Here is a 15,598-nt window from a genome sequence, read left to right as displayed (position 1 = left end):
GACTTATTTAATCTTGTTGAATTTATAAGCATGTAAATCAAATAAAGAGAGTGTTGGTTTAAGATGTGGAGTTTCATCTTGGACGGAATTTGTTGGGAACTGAGGCTTTCAAATGTCAAAAATCTGATTTATAATGGAGTTGCTGTTGCACACTGTCAGCAGTGCAGTCTTAGAACGTTCTCTAATAGAAGCAATGTGGGACTTGCAGATTTCTCCAGTCCCCTGCCTGGGCAAGGATCCTGCCATCCTTCACAGAATCATCAGGCTCTGCCAGAAGATCCTTCTGGGCTTGTTTTCCTTGAATTTCTTCTATCAGAGCTATTCCAGGACTTCAGTGCACATTTTCTCAAAGTTATTTTGGTTGGGTTTTTTTTAAGCCTAAACTTGGCCATGATCCGTTCATAGCTATTTTCCCCCTCCTCTCAGTTCCACCTCCTCCCATCCCCATGTATTTATAAGGCAGGAATCATATCCCTTTTCAGCCAAACCTCAAAGTCCCCTCACCTGCACCGTGCTCTCCATGTCCCCAACCCCCCCCAGCCCTCTCCCCTCTGGCTGCTGAGTCTGGCTTTTCACTCTTATTTTCTTCCCCTAATGTTGTTACACATTTATAAAACACATCCAGAGATCTCCCTGTGCCTTAAAACAGCATCATCTTTGTCCTTTGAGGAGGTTGATCCTCGTGTCTGCTCAGAGCTGTCACCTCAGCTCAACTCCTGCCCCCTGTCATTCAGAGATGTGGGATTTGCTGGCCTACACTGTCTGCTGAATAGTTCCTACCAATAAATAGATCACTGGGAGAAACTGTCAAGGCTGTTTTTGTGATTATCTACACAGATATAGGTAGAGTAGATAGATAGAGAAAAGAGTAGTTTTTACTCTTTTTTTTTTCCTGCAAGATACCAAGCTAGACCGATGCTGGCTGGAAAGTGAATTTTCTTCTGCAATGGAAGGCAGAGGATGTTGTCCTAAATATCCTTAGTAACTGCAGACCTCTTGCACAGTCCTAAAACTGTTTAGTTGCATATAAACATGTCCCTCAAAAACCCAAGGGTGCCACTGCAAAATGTGTCTGGCTAATTCTGACAGTTATATTTATAATAATCGCCTTTAAAGAACTATCATATAAACATCATTATGAGCATCTGCCATTAAATAGTAGCTATGTTTGACCTCTTTTGGGTAAAGAGTGCTCAAAAGGAGCACACTAACTCTATGACATATCAGGCTGAATGGAAATACCTGCATTTTTTCTATTGAGTTGTTCATAAGGAGCTGGAGAAAATTGATTTGCTGTGGCTGTATGGCTTATCCCCTGGTTTTAATGACAGCTTTTCTCACATAGTGTGAACTTCTGATTCAAATTACTAACCTGTCTGGTACTGGAAATCATTACCAGGGTAACAAATACATTTGATATACATGGGAGGACTTTTAGCATTTTAACTGAGTATAATTTAGTGCCTCCTTTCCATAGTGTTGGATTTCTCGAGCCTGACTGCTTTTGAGAGTTAGTAATGAATAAGGGCAGGAACAGAAAAAGCCATTTTGCTTTGCACATTTAGTCATCTATAGCAATTAGATGTGTTTGGTTAGGCTAAAATGGTTTGTAGGCAGCTCTTTAAAAGTTTAGAATTGGTAAAACCACCTTGGAGAGGATGGAGAGTGCACTGAGAGAGCAGAGATTGCTGCACCACTGAAGACTTGATAAGAACAATTTTAATGCCTTAAACTTGCAGGTATGAGCTGAATGAACTTCACTGTGCTCGTGCTTTTGCTGCTGGAAGGCTTCCTTAAATTGATGGGAAGTTTTATCACCAAATCAACGAAGTGGAAAATAGCTTTGCAGAGCTGATTTGCATGAGAAGGGCTGCAGAATGGCTGGTTTGAGGTGCTGCAGTACCACTTGCTCATTAATTCCCATTTATTGCCTTGTGTTGCTACCAAGGTTTGGGAAAATATGGGGGGAAGGGGATCACTGTAATATTTCTCTCATTCTTGTGATTCAGGCTGTGTAGTGCAGCTTATCACCAGATCTGGCTTTCTGCCTTTAAGCCCTTATGGTCAAAATAATAAAATGAGTAAGAATGAGAATGTCTTCCCGTTCCATCTGCTGCTCTGTTCTCTTCAGTCACTGCCCTTACAGAATAATATGTACAATTGCTCTTGAGCCAAAAATTTAACTGGCACTAATGAATGTAACTTGAAACATAACCGAAAATATTTAGAAAACTTCGAAGTTTGGAAGTAGCACCTACCTCTGACAGTCACCAGGTCAGTCAAAACACTCTGCAAATGCTGGGTGTTTATAGAGTACCACTGTGCTGCACATTTCCCTGTTTGACAGTGTAATGCTGAACCCTAGAGCTGTGATTTACTGGTAAGAAATGGGAGAATACAGCCATTGATTTTAAGGATGTTTTTAATTGCTGGTGACATGTAGATATGAAAGGGAATATTTTCAGAATCAGCTAGACTCAGTGTTAAATATTTAGATAGCTTCTCTCTGAGCGTTAATATATAATATTTCTCTTCTCCATCTTCAATGTACATATCAAGCAAAAATAATGCTTTACAAGGAAGGAAAAATCACTTTGTTATACTTAAAAATGGGATGTTTGGTCTGTAGGCTGAGAAGAAGCAGAGACTTAGAAAGTCACGTTTGAAGGTTTTTAAACAAAACCTGTATGGAAAAGAGTAGAAGTTCCTCCAACAAATGTGTGTTTATTTGGAAAGTCTGATTTATTATTACCACGAAGCTCCTGCCTGGTAGCTGGTGAAGAAGTGAAAAGTGAGGTTTCCAGAAATCTATAACCATGGTTAGATAATGGGTGGGATTCATTAGTCAAAGGCTGTTCTGCTCATTAACCTTTATCTTGAAATAGTGTAAGCAGATCTGAGCTCTGCTGCACTTTGGACACGAGGCAGGGGTGTAGCTTCTGGCACTGTGTTGATTTTGCTCCTGGATGCTGGAAATCAACAGGAGCACTTCTGGAGTTATGGAAACTGTGATAATAAACATGACAGGCTACTCGTGTGTGTAGCACGTGTGTACACGTAACAGAACAGACTAATGAACACAGAGGATTTGTGTCAAAACTGGATAATTAGAATAACCCATCAGATCTATCTGCTGAATTATTTGTGCTCTGCAGAATTTGGTAATTTTTGGTCATGTTGTCTTCCCCCCCAGGTGACTTATGGCTCTTTTGACTACACCTCTCTGCTCTACCTCTCTGACTACACCCAGGACTTCGGGGGAGGACGATTTGTCTTCCTGGATGCAGATTCCAACAAGACAGTCGAGCCCCGAGCAGGTACAGCCTGGGTTTGCCTGCAGGAGAAATGGTTCATGGTGCCATTTATTAACTGGGTGGGCTGGCACATGTTGTGGGATTGTGTGTGGTAATAATGCAGCATTCTGTCTTCACACTGATGACATGAGAAGTAATGATTAAAAAAGGCCAAAATGTGGCCACGGTTTGACATATCTGGGCCACAATAAGTGACTTCCTTGAAAGCTGTAGGGCTTAGGAACTGCCATCCAATTCTGACAGCTTAGCAGGGCACTGTGCAGCAAGAGCAAAGCTGTGACTGCAGCAAATCCAAAATAAACAACTTATTTTAGACTGGCCTGAAGTTCCTTTGCTGTTCAAGGTGGGTTTAATCCCCTGAGATGGCTGTGGGCTGGGTGTGAAGCTGATTGATTACCACAGCTCTGCTAACCTGCTGGAACATGGTTATAAGTCCATCCCTGCTTCCAGGAGATCTGACAGGGATGAGCATTCTGATGGCTGTCAGTTATACCTAAAGAAAAAGCCTTTGAGGCTGGTTTGAGATTTTTATAAGAAGTGGATCATTTGGAACTAGAATTACTCTGGGGCAGGATGTCTAGAGAGAAAGAGCTCAGTCTCAGCTCATCTGTCTGGCAGGTGAGTGCTGAGCTTCCAGCAGTGTTACCTTTTATAATGCAAGACCAGCCACACTTTTGCAGGGAAAAAAAAAACCAAGGACAACTTTATATTCCTACTGTGTTCTGTATTTTTTTTTTCAAGATAGAAAAGATGGAAATTTACTCATTTAAAGACAGCCTCAGTAATTGTCTGCTGACAGGCATTACCCCAAGCAGAACTGACTTTAGACTACTGCTGCCTGCAAATTGGGATGGTGTTTTTTGAATTATGGATCACAGTGATCCGCTCACCTGCAGTAAACTGAGATTATCTGCATTCTGGGTTTGCTATCAAGAATTGTATGTTTGATTATTTTGGCCTTTATGATTGGAAATAAACCCTAAGCTGAAAGTATCACCTTTTGCAAAATGCTCTGTTTTGAAAGGGAGCACATGAAACCATTTCATTGCCAGATGCAATTCTAAGATTAACATGTGTTTATAGCTGTAGAAATCATAGCTGAGTTCTGGGTGTGGGAGGAGAGCTGTCTCCTGGCTCAATGCAGGGGCACTGTATGCAAGGTGCCCCTGGCTTAATTTCCAAAAGTCTGTAACTGTGAAATTGCTTCCATTCAGCCCTATCCAGTTCATTTTCAGGTTTTCTGCTGCAAGGTGTTCGCTCTTGATGTCATTTTGAGGGTTTTTTAACAGCACCTGGTTGTGGCTGTTCCCTCTCCCAGGTGGTTTGTGGGCAGTGGGTGCCACAGGCCTGGTTGCACACACCCTTTGAAACAAAACAGTGCAAAGAACAGCTCCAACGTGCTTCATGTACACAACAGAAAATTCATCTTAATGCCAGTTACCCCTTTCTACTCTCTGTGTAACTCTTTCTACACTCCTCTGTGTAATCAAGCTGTCAGGGGTCCATGATTGTGTCACTACCTGTGGTACAACCTGAGGCACTGCTGACATCCTGAGAGCAAAGGAGAAAAGCTTCTGAGGAGAAGTACAACGTGAAGGCACTTGCACTTAACTTCTCCTCTTGCTGACAAAATGTGGCTTGGGAGAGAATGACCCCAGGGTCTTTTCTGTTGCTGGCACAAGCTGATGTATTTTTCATGTTCAGAATGTTCCTCTGCAGTGTTTTTTCCTCTCCTTTTGCCTTTTTGGCTTTTTGTTTTGTTTTGGTTTATGCTTCTTTTGATCCTTGGTGCTTGGCTTGTCACTCCAACCCAACTTTTAAAACCACATGTTGACAAGCTTTCCTGCTTCTCATTTAGGAGATCTAGGCTTTTTTAGAGATCACTGTCATAGTCACTGGTTCAGTTTTAGTGCTTGGCAGCCAATTTACCTTCTCAGTATTGCTAATGGCATTGAAGAACTAAAACCTGGCACTTCTTGTTGTCTCAAACTTAGGCTGCATTTTGGGAGCCTGATGCTGTGTGCCCAAATGGGCAGGTTTCTTTTTCTGTGAGCAGCTATTTGTCCAAGTGTCAGGCTTTACAGCAGGGGACAGAAAAGTCATTGTTAGTGATGCAGCTGAGCAGAAAAGCAGTAATTGGAAATAAAGGAAAAAGCAATTAAAAAGAGAACCTTGTGGGATGTTTTGTGTTTGAAAGTGCTGCCTGGGCAAGTCCCACTGCTGCTCCAGATGCATTTGCAGCACTTTAATGGTAAGGATCAGTGTTAGCCAGGCAGTGGGGGACAGGAAGGACTGTTCTGTTAGGAGTGGAACCTAAATTAAAATGCTTATCCCTTCTCTCAGTATATATCACTTGTGCATTATCTAAGAGCTCTGTAAGTCCCAACTCTCACATATTTCAGTGAAAGACTCTGATTTGTAGGATGGTCTTTAACATCCCCTAGTTCTGTTACTAACAAACACCTCCTGCTTTAAAGAGAAATTATAACTTACTAACCTCGAGGCTTTTGAGATTATTTTCTTTTCAACAGACATGAACAAGTCAGCACCATGATGCCAGTTCAAGTGTACAGACCTTTGGCTAATTCATAACCAATTTTGGCATGAAGGAACACATCTTTCTTGTGCCCTGATGGGCTGCAGAAGTATCTATGTATCTTTTGACTTCAGTCAGGACCTCTGTCTGCTGCAAGAAACTCACTGTACCATGAGTAAGACAATTCCTACTGCCAAGGGAAATACTACTTTGAAAAGAAAACATTTTTTTTGTGCAAAGAAACAGATCTAAAGCAGTATCTGTTTCTTTTAAATATCTATGGAAATTCTGTTGCCAAAATTATCACACTGGTATTTTTTTTTCACCCTTTGCACCAGGGTTGGTTTTGTTCAGGAGAGCAACCTTTTGAATGAGGTCCTTCAAAATGAAACCTTTCCACATTAACTTCTTTTTGCTGGTCTGAGACATGTTTTAGTAATCTTCAGTAGATACAGGAGGATTAAGAAGAAATGGCAAGATGTTTTTCAGCCATAAAATTGGTATATGCTGCTGCTAAGCTTGTCAGTGTAAACCATATTTAAAATTTCATTTCTAAAGTCTTGTGTGAATTTGGGGACTGACAATATTAGGACACAGACTTCACTTTATCATAAAGTGTAGATGAAACCCTGCTGTTGGGGTGAAATCTCAGTACTGGTTCTATGTTCATTATTTGCATGTAAATTTGGTTTCAAGGTCAGTTTTGCTGCACTTATTTTCAGCTTACAAGGTAATTTGTTCCTCATACAAATTGTTTATTATACAAGGGTAGAAGGAAAGGTCACAGTCACTTCTTCAATGTGTTTGTGGAAGAAAATAATCTGCGGTGCAAAATGAATTCTGTGCTTTGGAGAGTGAAACGTGGCTCTTCCTTGAATATCAAACTTAGCATATTCTCACAGCTGTCAGGAGTGTGTTTTTGAAAGTGTAAACCATTTGATTTGAAGGTATGAGATATTTGGGAACTTGGGAAGTTGGATTATTTTTCATTTGGGATGGAAAGCAGTGTATGTTCAAATGCACACGAGGCTTTCTCATGGTGCAGGAATGGGCTTTGGGGGTCTGTGGGGTGCGTTCACTGAGGTAAGTGGATAGATATTGCATGCCTCTCAAATCCTGGAATCATGATAATAAGTGCAGTATTCCAGATGCAGTGGTGGGAATCTGTCATATTTTTATCTTACTGTGCTCTTTAAAAAATCAGGTTCGAGGAATTCCCTACTAAAGGCTGAGGAGATGCAGCACAGTGACATGAAAAGTAAGATTTCCAGGTCCAGAACTCCCACAGCAGCATTAACAGAAGGTGTGAAAAATGTGTTTAAAGCATGTATTTAGTAATTTATCTTGTATCATGGAACAGTGGACATTCTTCTTCCCCACTGAGATAATCTGATCTTTCTCTGTATTCAAGCCACATCATCCAGATTCAATCTAGATCATGATAATCTGCCATTCTTAGCTTTAGTTTTGCTCCAGTCAGTAAAAACTGGAGCACATCTTGAAGTTAAATCAGTATCAGCTGAAAGTCGAGAAGGATTTTTTTAAAAAGTTCTCCAGAAGTAGCTGCCAGTCCTGGTGAGGAGGAAATGCAGCTCAGCAAGAACCAGCCATGCAAAGTCCAGGATTTACAATACTCGTCACAAACTGCACCAGGGACTGCGAGGTGATTGCAAAGAAAAATGGTAGAAAAAGGAGGAGCTGTTGCAACTGTGACAAAAATACAGAGAAAATAGCTCCTCATTTCTCTATAGAACTCTTTCTTTTGCTTTCTGTTTTGTTACCTGTGGAAGGATAATTGGCTGCCAGGCTCTGGTTTTGTATTCTAGCGGTGCTTGATGACATTATTATGTCATCAAGGTTAATTATGGCATTAAATGAAATACTATTTTAATTAGGCCCATAAAGCAATGGATACCTGGGAGTGCAGGTCAGACCTGCACTTAACATGGTGTTTTTATTAATGACTTCAGATAAATACACTGTCTGGTTGAGGCAGCTGTTGCTGAGGAGAGCAGTGGTCAGTAAATGTATCACTGGCTGGGCCACTGGAAGGATGGAAAGTAAAATAAAATCCCAGGTTCAGCTGTGTTTCACTGTGTGGTTCAGTAATGACAGTTCATTTCTTGGTTCCTAAGCTTTGTGAGTGTGAATGTCATATGCCATAGATGAAATCATGAGGCCTTTTTGTTTAAAGGGCATTTTTTTAATAAGTGGGCAGCAGAGGTTACCCTTGTGCTTGTGCTACAGTGATTTACTAAATGTAAGGGGGAATTCCTGCTCTATCACAAGTCCAAAACCCACAATTTGGGCATCCATGTGATTTGGCCACAGCTCTACTGACCATGCCATGTTTGGGATGGTCAAGAAAAGGAAAAGAGATGATGGGGAGGTTATTTAATGTGATTGCAACACTTTGTTCTGAGTGAGAACTTTCTTTAGGGGTCCAGTTTGGAACTTCTGCAGCTGCTCTGACACGGGAGCAGAGCAGACTTGGCATCTTGGCTGGGTGAGGTTGAGCACTGAGGGGAGAACTGGGTGATGTCCCTGTCCTTCTCTTGGCTGTAGGGAGAAGAAGTGGAGCCAAAAGGTCTCATAACTGATATGGAGAGAGCAGTTATACAAATTTCACTTCTAAATACTCCCCTGGGTTGTCACACCTTCAGACAGAGAAAAAACTTGAGATTTTGAGCAGCCAACTGTGCTGATAGGAGAGAAGCAGACAGGGATTCTGTTGAAGTCTAAAAATGTTTATGTACATTTTAGTAGGAAATAAATTCATTCATTTTCTTTAAAAACTGTAATTTGGAAGTTTTCATGCCAGGTCCTTCTAAATTTAAACTAAAAGCAAGTACTTTTTTGATAGTACTGGTAATAGTTTTACAAATTACAAGGTGGCTGTGGGAGGACTTCACTGTGTGAATCAGTGATTTTATTTATAACAGCAAGTAATTTCAGGACAAGTTGGTAATTAGGTTTTAATGCCCATTGCAGGTAGGTTTTTTTGGGTTTTTTTAAGGCCATGGGCTTCTTTCTTCTGTTCTGTGCTTGACATATATGTAGCAAAATTGTTCAGAGAAGCTTGTGCCCTCTGTTCTGGGGGGCTCTCTTCACCCCATATCAGGGCAGTCACAGACACTGTCACTCCATGTTTTTTTGTGGGGTTTGCTTAAAGGGCTTGCCTAAAGTTCTCCCCATTCAACATTTATGTATAAGTAACTGAATAAGTATATTAAATAAGTTCTATTTTGTGTGATTGCAGAAAGTATTATCATCAGGTTCTTTGCCTAATGATCTGATGGGTTTCCTTGGACACTTGATATGAGAATGAATTAGTGATTAATCCTTGGCAGATGACAAGGATGAGAAGAACACAGTTGTGTTTGTGCAGTTTCCCTGGCAGTGCTTCTGCCCTGGTGTCACTCAGCAGATGAGATGCAGTTTCTCCTCCTTTCCCAAGTACCAGTTAGAGCTGATAAATGTTAAGCAGACAGTCGAAGCTGTCAGTGCACAGGATGGAAGATGTTGAACAGACCTGTGGTGCCAAATAAATGGTTCCTGCCTCCCTTTAAGCAGACAGATGAGTTGCTTCGTTTCCTTCTGAGCAGCAGAACCAGTTGCCATGGACAGTGGGTGGAGGAGAGACCCTTTCCATTCATCCAGCTCTGCTTTGCATCCCTTCCCTGGCATTGGCACCAGGCAGGGGTGGCCCCTGCCCTTCCCTGGTGCCCAGCAGGCCAAGGAGGAGAGCAGGGGGGCAGTTGTCATTCCCTTACATGGTTGAGACAATCTAACATATAATTTGCAGTTTCTCCTTGATGTTCTCATGACCCAAGGAGTTTACAAGGAGATTTGGCAGTGAATTAAACTGGAAGGGCCAGAAGGATGCTGCCAAGAAAGCAGAAGGGGCAATATCACGTGAAGGATGGGAGCATGAAGGGGATTGGAATCCAGTGGCAAAACAGGCTGCAAATACAAGTGATTACCAAAGCTGATATTCCTGTGAAGGGCCTGTTCCATGTGTAATCAGAATAACTGAGGTGGGAAAGGACCTCTGGAGATCATCTGCTCCATTCCCCACACTCAAAAATCAGGCACAGGAGATACAGGGGTAACAGAAGATTTGAGACACCCCTGGGAGGTGTGTGGATGCTGCACTCGTGTGTCAGACACGGCCCTGGGCAACCTGGTGGGACTCAGGAGTCGGATATAATCTGGAAATTGGCCTTGATTTGAGAAAGGGAATTGTACCAGGTAACCTCCCAAGGTCTCTTCCAACCTAAGTTATGCAATGAATGTTTAGTATTAGAGGCATAATAATCTTGTAGCATTTTTTCTTATGAGCATTGTGGGGTGTTAACATTTGAATGGTTCTCAAAACCTTTTTGTATATTCTTTATACCTTGTTATAATTTAACCTGGTGTGCCTGACTAATTTTCCCTCAGAATAAGAACAGCAGAAGGTATTTTTTAATAATACTTATAAAAGAGAACGTGTGTTAACTGCCAAGTATTGTACTGGTGCTTACTGATTAATTTTCACAGAAACCTTGTTAGAATAGGTCAGTACAACTTTCATTTTAGAGACAAGGAAACCAATGGGAGAGTAAATGGTTTCCTTGAGGTCACAGTTACATGTCAGGGGTGTAGATGTCACTGAAAATAGTTTCCTTTGCACTTTGTTCCAGTCTGTGCTGCCTCTCAGGAGAGGTTGGGTAGCAAATTGAAGGCAGCTTGTTTATGGAAGTGCAACAGAATGTTAAAATTCAAGACAGATAAAATCTGCTGAGAGCAAGTCTTATGGGAATACTGATTTTTTACTGTGACATAGCTGAGTGCATAATTTTTTCCCACCTGTCTGCTGCTCCTTGTGGTGGTGATGTTTTCTGAGTACATCTGAAAAGAACTCATTGCTAAGAGGCAATTATGAATTAAAACTGGGAAAGCAAAAGCAGGGAAAAGCAAAAGCTCATATTTAATACATATATTCCTCTAGTGGTTTTGTTTGAGCAATTAAATGGGAGAAAATTGCTGCACAGTGAAATGTCTGTTGCTTTTGCTGCTTGTTAAATATTATTCCTGAAAATAACAGTGTTGCTTCATCTAAACTGGGATCACATAAAATTCATAGCAGTGGAGCTTGTGACTGGCACTTGCATGTCTTCATAAATAGTGATTCCTGTGGAGCAATGCAAAGATGGATTCTCAAAAAATCAGGAGAATAAGTGGTGAGCACTGATACAATTAAAGTCTTGCCTCCTGTAAGAGCTTGTGGGGAGTTCCCAGTCCTTGGTCACTGTCACAGGGTGGCACATTCCAATGAATTTCCCATGACAGTAGTTTTTTCATCCCAAATACAATTTATCCTTTGCTTACTCTTAAGTATTTTAAAACTTGTGTGGATGCCTGAGGGCCATGGAAAAGAGGGACTGGGAAGCAGCTCCACCTGGAGCTGGAGCTCTGGACTAATCCCAGTCCAGAAGCAGAGCTGGAGGTGTATCCATGACCCGGGAAGGGGAACAGCTGCACCACAAGAACACTTTCTGCAGCCTGCAAGGAGCAGCAGCTCATCAGCTGAGCCTTGGCCAAACTCCATCCTGAACACTTTCTAGCATTTAATGCTGGAAAGTATAAAAAACATGGGAAGGAAGAGAAAACAAGCTGTAGATTCAGGTGGTGTTGTCAAATAGAGATCTCTTACTAATGGCACAGCTTTATTTTATCTCATGTCTTTTCCCCATGAGTCTCTGGATAAAGATATTGTCAGATACCCCTGGAAGGTTTTGTTGGATGGGGTGGGAATTAACATTCTTTACCCTTGCTTTGAACATTTATACTATACTCTTAAAAATAATGTACCATAGAGAAAGTGTGCTTTTGCTTCAAAAACTGCAAAGAAATTAAGGTTAAAAGAAATTTTTCCCAAGTGAGGACAAAGCATCTTTGAAAACTGACTGTAGCCTTGTTCAGTGACCCAGAGACCCCAGCTGATGGATATGGGACCAGATACACAAGGAGCTGTAAGATACCATATATATGAAGGCATATTTATTAAAGAAAGGACTTAAAAGACCTTCTGTGTAGCCAAAAAATCCAGTTTAACTGGCTTAAACAATACAGTGAACCTTGTCCCACTCTGAATTACTACAACTTCTAGAAAGAGATCAAACAAAACAGCTTGAAAGTCAGTTTAAGGCAAAGCTTTGGGTGAGTAGGTGAGGGATTGATATCAAAGTACTTTGATGATGTTGAAATAAGGTTTAAAAGGAAAAAAAAAATTATGAGGCAGGGACTTTGTATGAAATCCTTGAGGGCAGCACTCATTGCAACACTTGTAGGGTAGGAGCATGTTGCCTTCATTTAGCCTTTCATCCAGAAAAGCAGGACACCAAGGTGGAAATGAGCTGTGCATATGAATGACTCTGCTCTTTACATATGTAAAGCTTTACCCATTATTGATGTGCAGCCACAGGAACAGAAGAGTATGAGATGACTTGTGCTTGGCAGCTGTGAAAGACTCTGAACTGCATGAGGATTAGATGTGAGCTGGAACCCAGTGTGAAAGGGACTCAGGGGCTGCTCCCAAAGACTGAATTCAGAGATTAGTGGGTAAACTGAGCTCCATAAAGCCAGCCTGGTTCCGTCCCAGTCTCCCACGTGTGCTGCTTAGGAGTGTGCAAGCAAAGGAACTTCTGGATCTTTTGGGTCACTTATAGAAGAGCAAACCAGCTACATGCCCATTCTTACAGTGGAGATGGGGTAAGGGCTGGATGGGGTAAGTTTATCTTGTGCAGACTCTAAATAGGCATCTAAGTGTTTCATTTTGCCTGATCACATCCCAGGCACAGTTAGATTGGCAACAGGAGTTCCCTTTGACAACCTTTGAAACGAACTTTAATTTGAACAGTGGGAAAAAAGCCCGAGTAGGGACAACACAAGCTATTGGGATGAAGCAGCTGTGCAGGTGAGCATTCCTTGGTTCCTCAGGAGAACCGGAGCCGTCCCGTGGAGTCGCGTCAGTTCGGAGTCAGTTGCTAAACATCAAACTCGTTTGTCCTCGGAAGAGTTTAATAATGTGGAAGTGCAGAGGGCTCCATTCTGCTGTCTCATCCAGGGGGATGCCAATGTACCTCTGCTGTCACATCAGAGTCACTGCACTTCACCTCGGAGAGCCCCGAGGCAGGTGGTGATGGTCAGAGCTTGGGCAGGATGGGGCACAGCAGGAAGCACTTGCATTTCTTAAACAATTCCCAAGGCAATGCACTGATGGAGTGGCTCTTTCTAAGGAAAGTGAATTTGTACATGACTGATACACGACTCTGTAACCTGACTGAACAGTGAGTGACCAGAGCAGGCACAGAAAGCAATAGCAAATACTTGGTACAATGCTGAGAAACTGCCACAGGTGCTTGTAAACCTGCTGAGCATTTTGTCACTGAAGACTTTTTGAAGACTTTAGTACTTCCTCCTTCTTTGGTCTAAAATTAGAGCCCAGACTAGAAGGGGAGCAGGGAGGAAATCAATACACTTCGATGGCAGTCACTAGAGCTGCGCTTTTTTAACTGAGGCAACTAAAAACTGGCTTCAGATGCTTTTGGCTTCCTCCTGCCTTTTATAAACTATGAGATACAGTGGAATTACATCTCCAGCTTCACAGCACAAAGGATTAATGTATGTTTTAAACAGTACATAAAGCTGTCAGAGTGCAGCATAAGCTCATAACAGTTTGTGTGATGACCTGTGGGCTCTCAGGTACTGAGACAACAGCTAAACTTGTGTGGAGAGAGCTGAGAGGCAAACTCCATGTCGCTGATTAAATATTTGTCTTTACAGGCCGTGTTTCCTTTTTCACCTCTGGGTCGGAGAACCTTCACCGTGTGGAGAAGGTTCACTGGGGCACTCGCTTTGCCATCACCATCTCCTTCACCTGCAACCCAGAGCACGGCATCGGGGACCCAGTCCTGGGGTGACTCCTCTGGGGATGGAGCACGAGGGCAAATGGAAGGAGAGAAGCCCTGCAAGAGGAGAGGAAAAAGGGAGATAACATCTCTTGTTTTACCCCACATTCAATCAGAATTGCCCAGCTGTATCAATGGATTATAATACACTTTGTTTTCACGTGACCTTTTCCGTAAGGACCATCTCAGGTTTGATGCATTCTGAAAATGGTTTGTTCTGTCCCAAAGGGACAGGCTATAAAGAAGAGTTCTTGAGTGGGCTCTTCATTCTTTTTTTTTTTTAGTACTATTTTTTTTTTAAATTCTTCATTTTAAAAGATACAAACCATCTTTTGGGCCATGCCTTGATATGTCTCCCCATGCTGCTGTTACCTGTTTAATTCTTTAGCCTTTTCAGTTACTCATGTGATGTAGAAAGTTTAACCTAAGTTAATTGAGCAAGGTGAGTGTTATTTTGAACACACTTCCTGTTGAGAGGAATGGATTCTCCTGAGCATGGGCATTAGTGGGCAATACACCTGGGGTTTGGCTACTGGGACTTACTTGAACTTCTGTTTTAACTGAACTACTACTATTTTTTGCTAAAAACAGGGACTAGTTAATACAAGGTCAGCAATACAATTCTCTGGCCAGAAAGCCTATTGCTTTTGGATTGCAAATGCTTTGTGCAGGGAATGTCACTGCACTAGATCCCTTTGATCAGAATGCAGCATTCCCAGCTCGCCTTGTTTCCTTTGGATCTCCATGGAAATGATCAGTCTCCTGGTTGGAAGCTCTGTATCAGGGTTATTAAGAGCTGTTCATGGAGATGGCTTGACCATGTAACCCTGTACATTGAATCAGAATTCAAAAGGAGAGCTGGGCAGAGGTAACCAGTCCTCTGGATTCATCTCAGAATTCATCATTACCCAGTGCCCAGGAAGGGCAGTGGGTTGGGAGGGGAACAGCTGAGAAAAAAGACATAGTTTTGTTGAGATTTGCCATAGGCCCGTCCTGGCCTCCTTAGACTCAGTCCTGCAAAGCCTGACTTGCTGCCTGGAGGGCTGGATCTCAAAACCTCCTGAGCCTGTGGGCTCTGAGGGAAACTGGTGTCCACCTGCAGTTGAATTGTGTCCAAAGCAATGTTTTATCTGTTTCAGAAAGTCTCTCAGTAGCTATTTTTGGACTTCTCTTTTCAGTTTAGTATGAAGACTTTTTTTCTGTTGACTGGGACCACTGGTATTCCCTGGATAATAAACTGCAGGGGCTTCAAAGAAGAGGAGCTGTGTGATTTGCAGTGCAGATAAAGGAACAAAGTGTAATCTTGCCAACTACCTTGGTTTCTTCCTGTAGTCAAAGATTTCTGTTGTGGGTCAGGGAATTGATAAATAAACTGTAGGAAAACCTAATTTTTTTCTCAGTCAAATTCTGAAGCAAATGTTGATTTGTTATATTCCTAGGATGTATAATTTCTATGAAAAACTGAAAATCTGGGAATGTGCTTTGATTTTTAATTTTTTTAAAAAAAATTCTATTCATACAGTTTTGATTCCTTAATCTACCTTTTTATGGAAATAGTAAGTATTGGGGGGATTACCCTGCAGATCAGTATAAAGGGGAATGGTGACAGGACACCTGGCCTTGTGAGTGCTCTCACTGGGCACACCAGCAAGGTTAGGCCTCTGTCATTTGATTTCTTTGTTCTCAAACCTGAAAAAGGCTTCCTTGTCTGTGCTAACAAGGAAGGATTGTTAAAAATGCTGGATGCAAGGAAACAATAAAGTCAATTGCGTTTCCTATTGAAATCCTTGCCT

General features: G+C 41.9%; 1 protein-coding gene across 2 annotated transcripts in view; it reads left to right on the top strand.

The window, feature by feature from the left end:
* OGFOD3 (2-oxoglutarate and iron dependent oxygenase domain containing 3) overlaps window positions 1-15,589 on the top strand; it is a 35,216-nt gene extending 19,627 nt beyond the window's left edge. Inside the window, exons 8-9 of one of the 2 annotated variants that reach the window (XM_027715673.2) lie at window positions 3,194-3,317; window positions 13,681-15,589. In XM_027715673.2, coding sequence (XP_027571474.1) covers window positions 3,194-3,317; window positions 13,681-13,817 — 261 coding nt within the window. In that variant the 3' untranslated portion in view covers window positions 13,818-15,589. Of the gene's footprint in view, window positions 1-3,193; window positions 3,318-7,054; window positions 7,297-13,680 lie in introns of those variants that run through there. The other variant, XM_039390300.1, reaches the window with a different exon arrangement.
* Window positions 15,590-15,598: the final 9 nt, after the last annotated feature.

This window comes from Pipra filicauda, unplaced genomic scaffold (genome assembly GCF_003945595.2).
Source record: "Pipra filicauda isolate LSUMZ 115617 unplaced genomic scaffold, ASM394559v2 scaffold80_size11013439_pilon, whole genome shotgun sequence".
Lineage (NCBI taxonomy): Eukaryota > Metazoa > Chordata > Aves > Passeriformes > Pipridae > Pipra > Pipra filicauda.
Note: the sequence above shows the minus strand (reverse complement) of the source record. Positions and strands in the feature narration are given on the sequence as shown.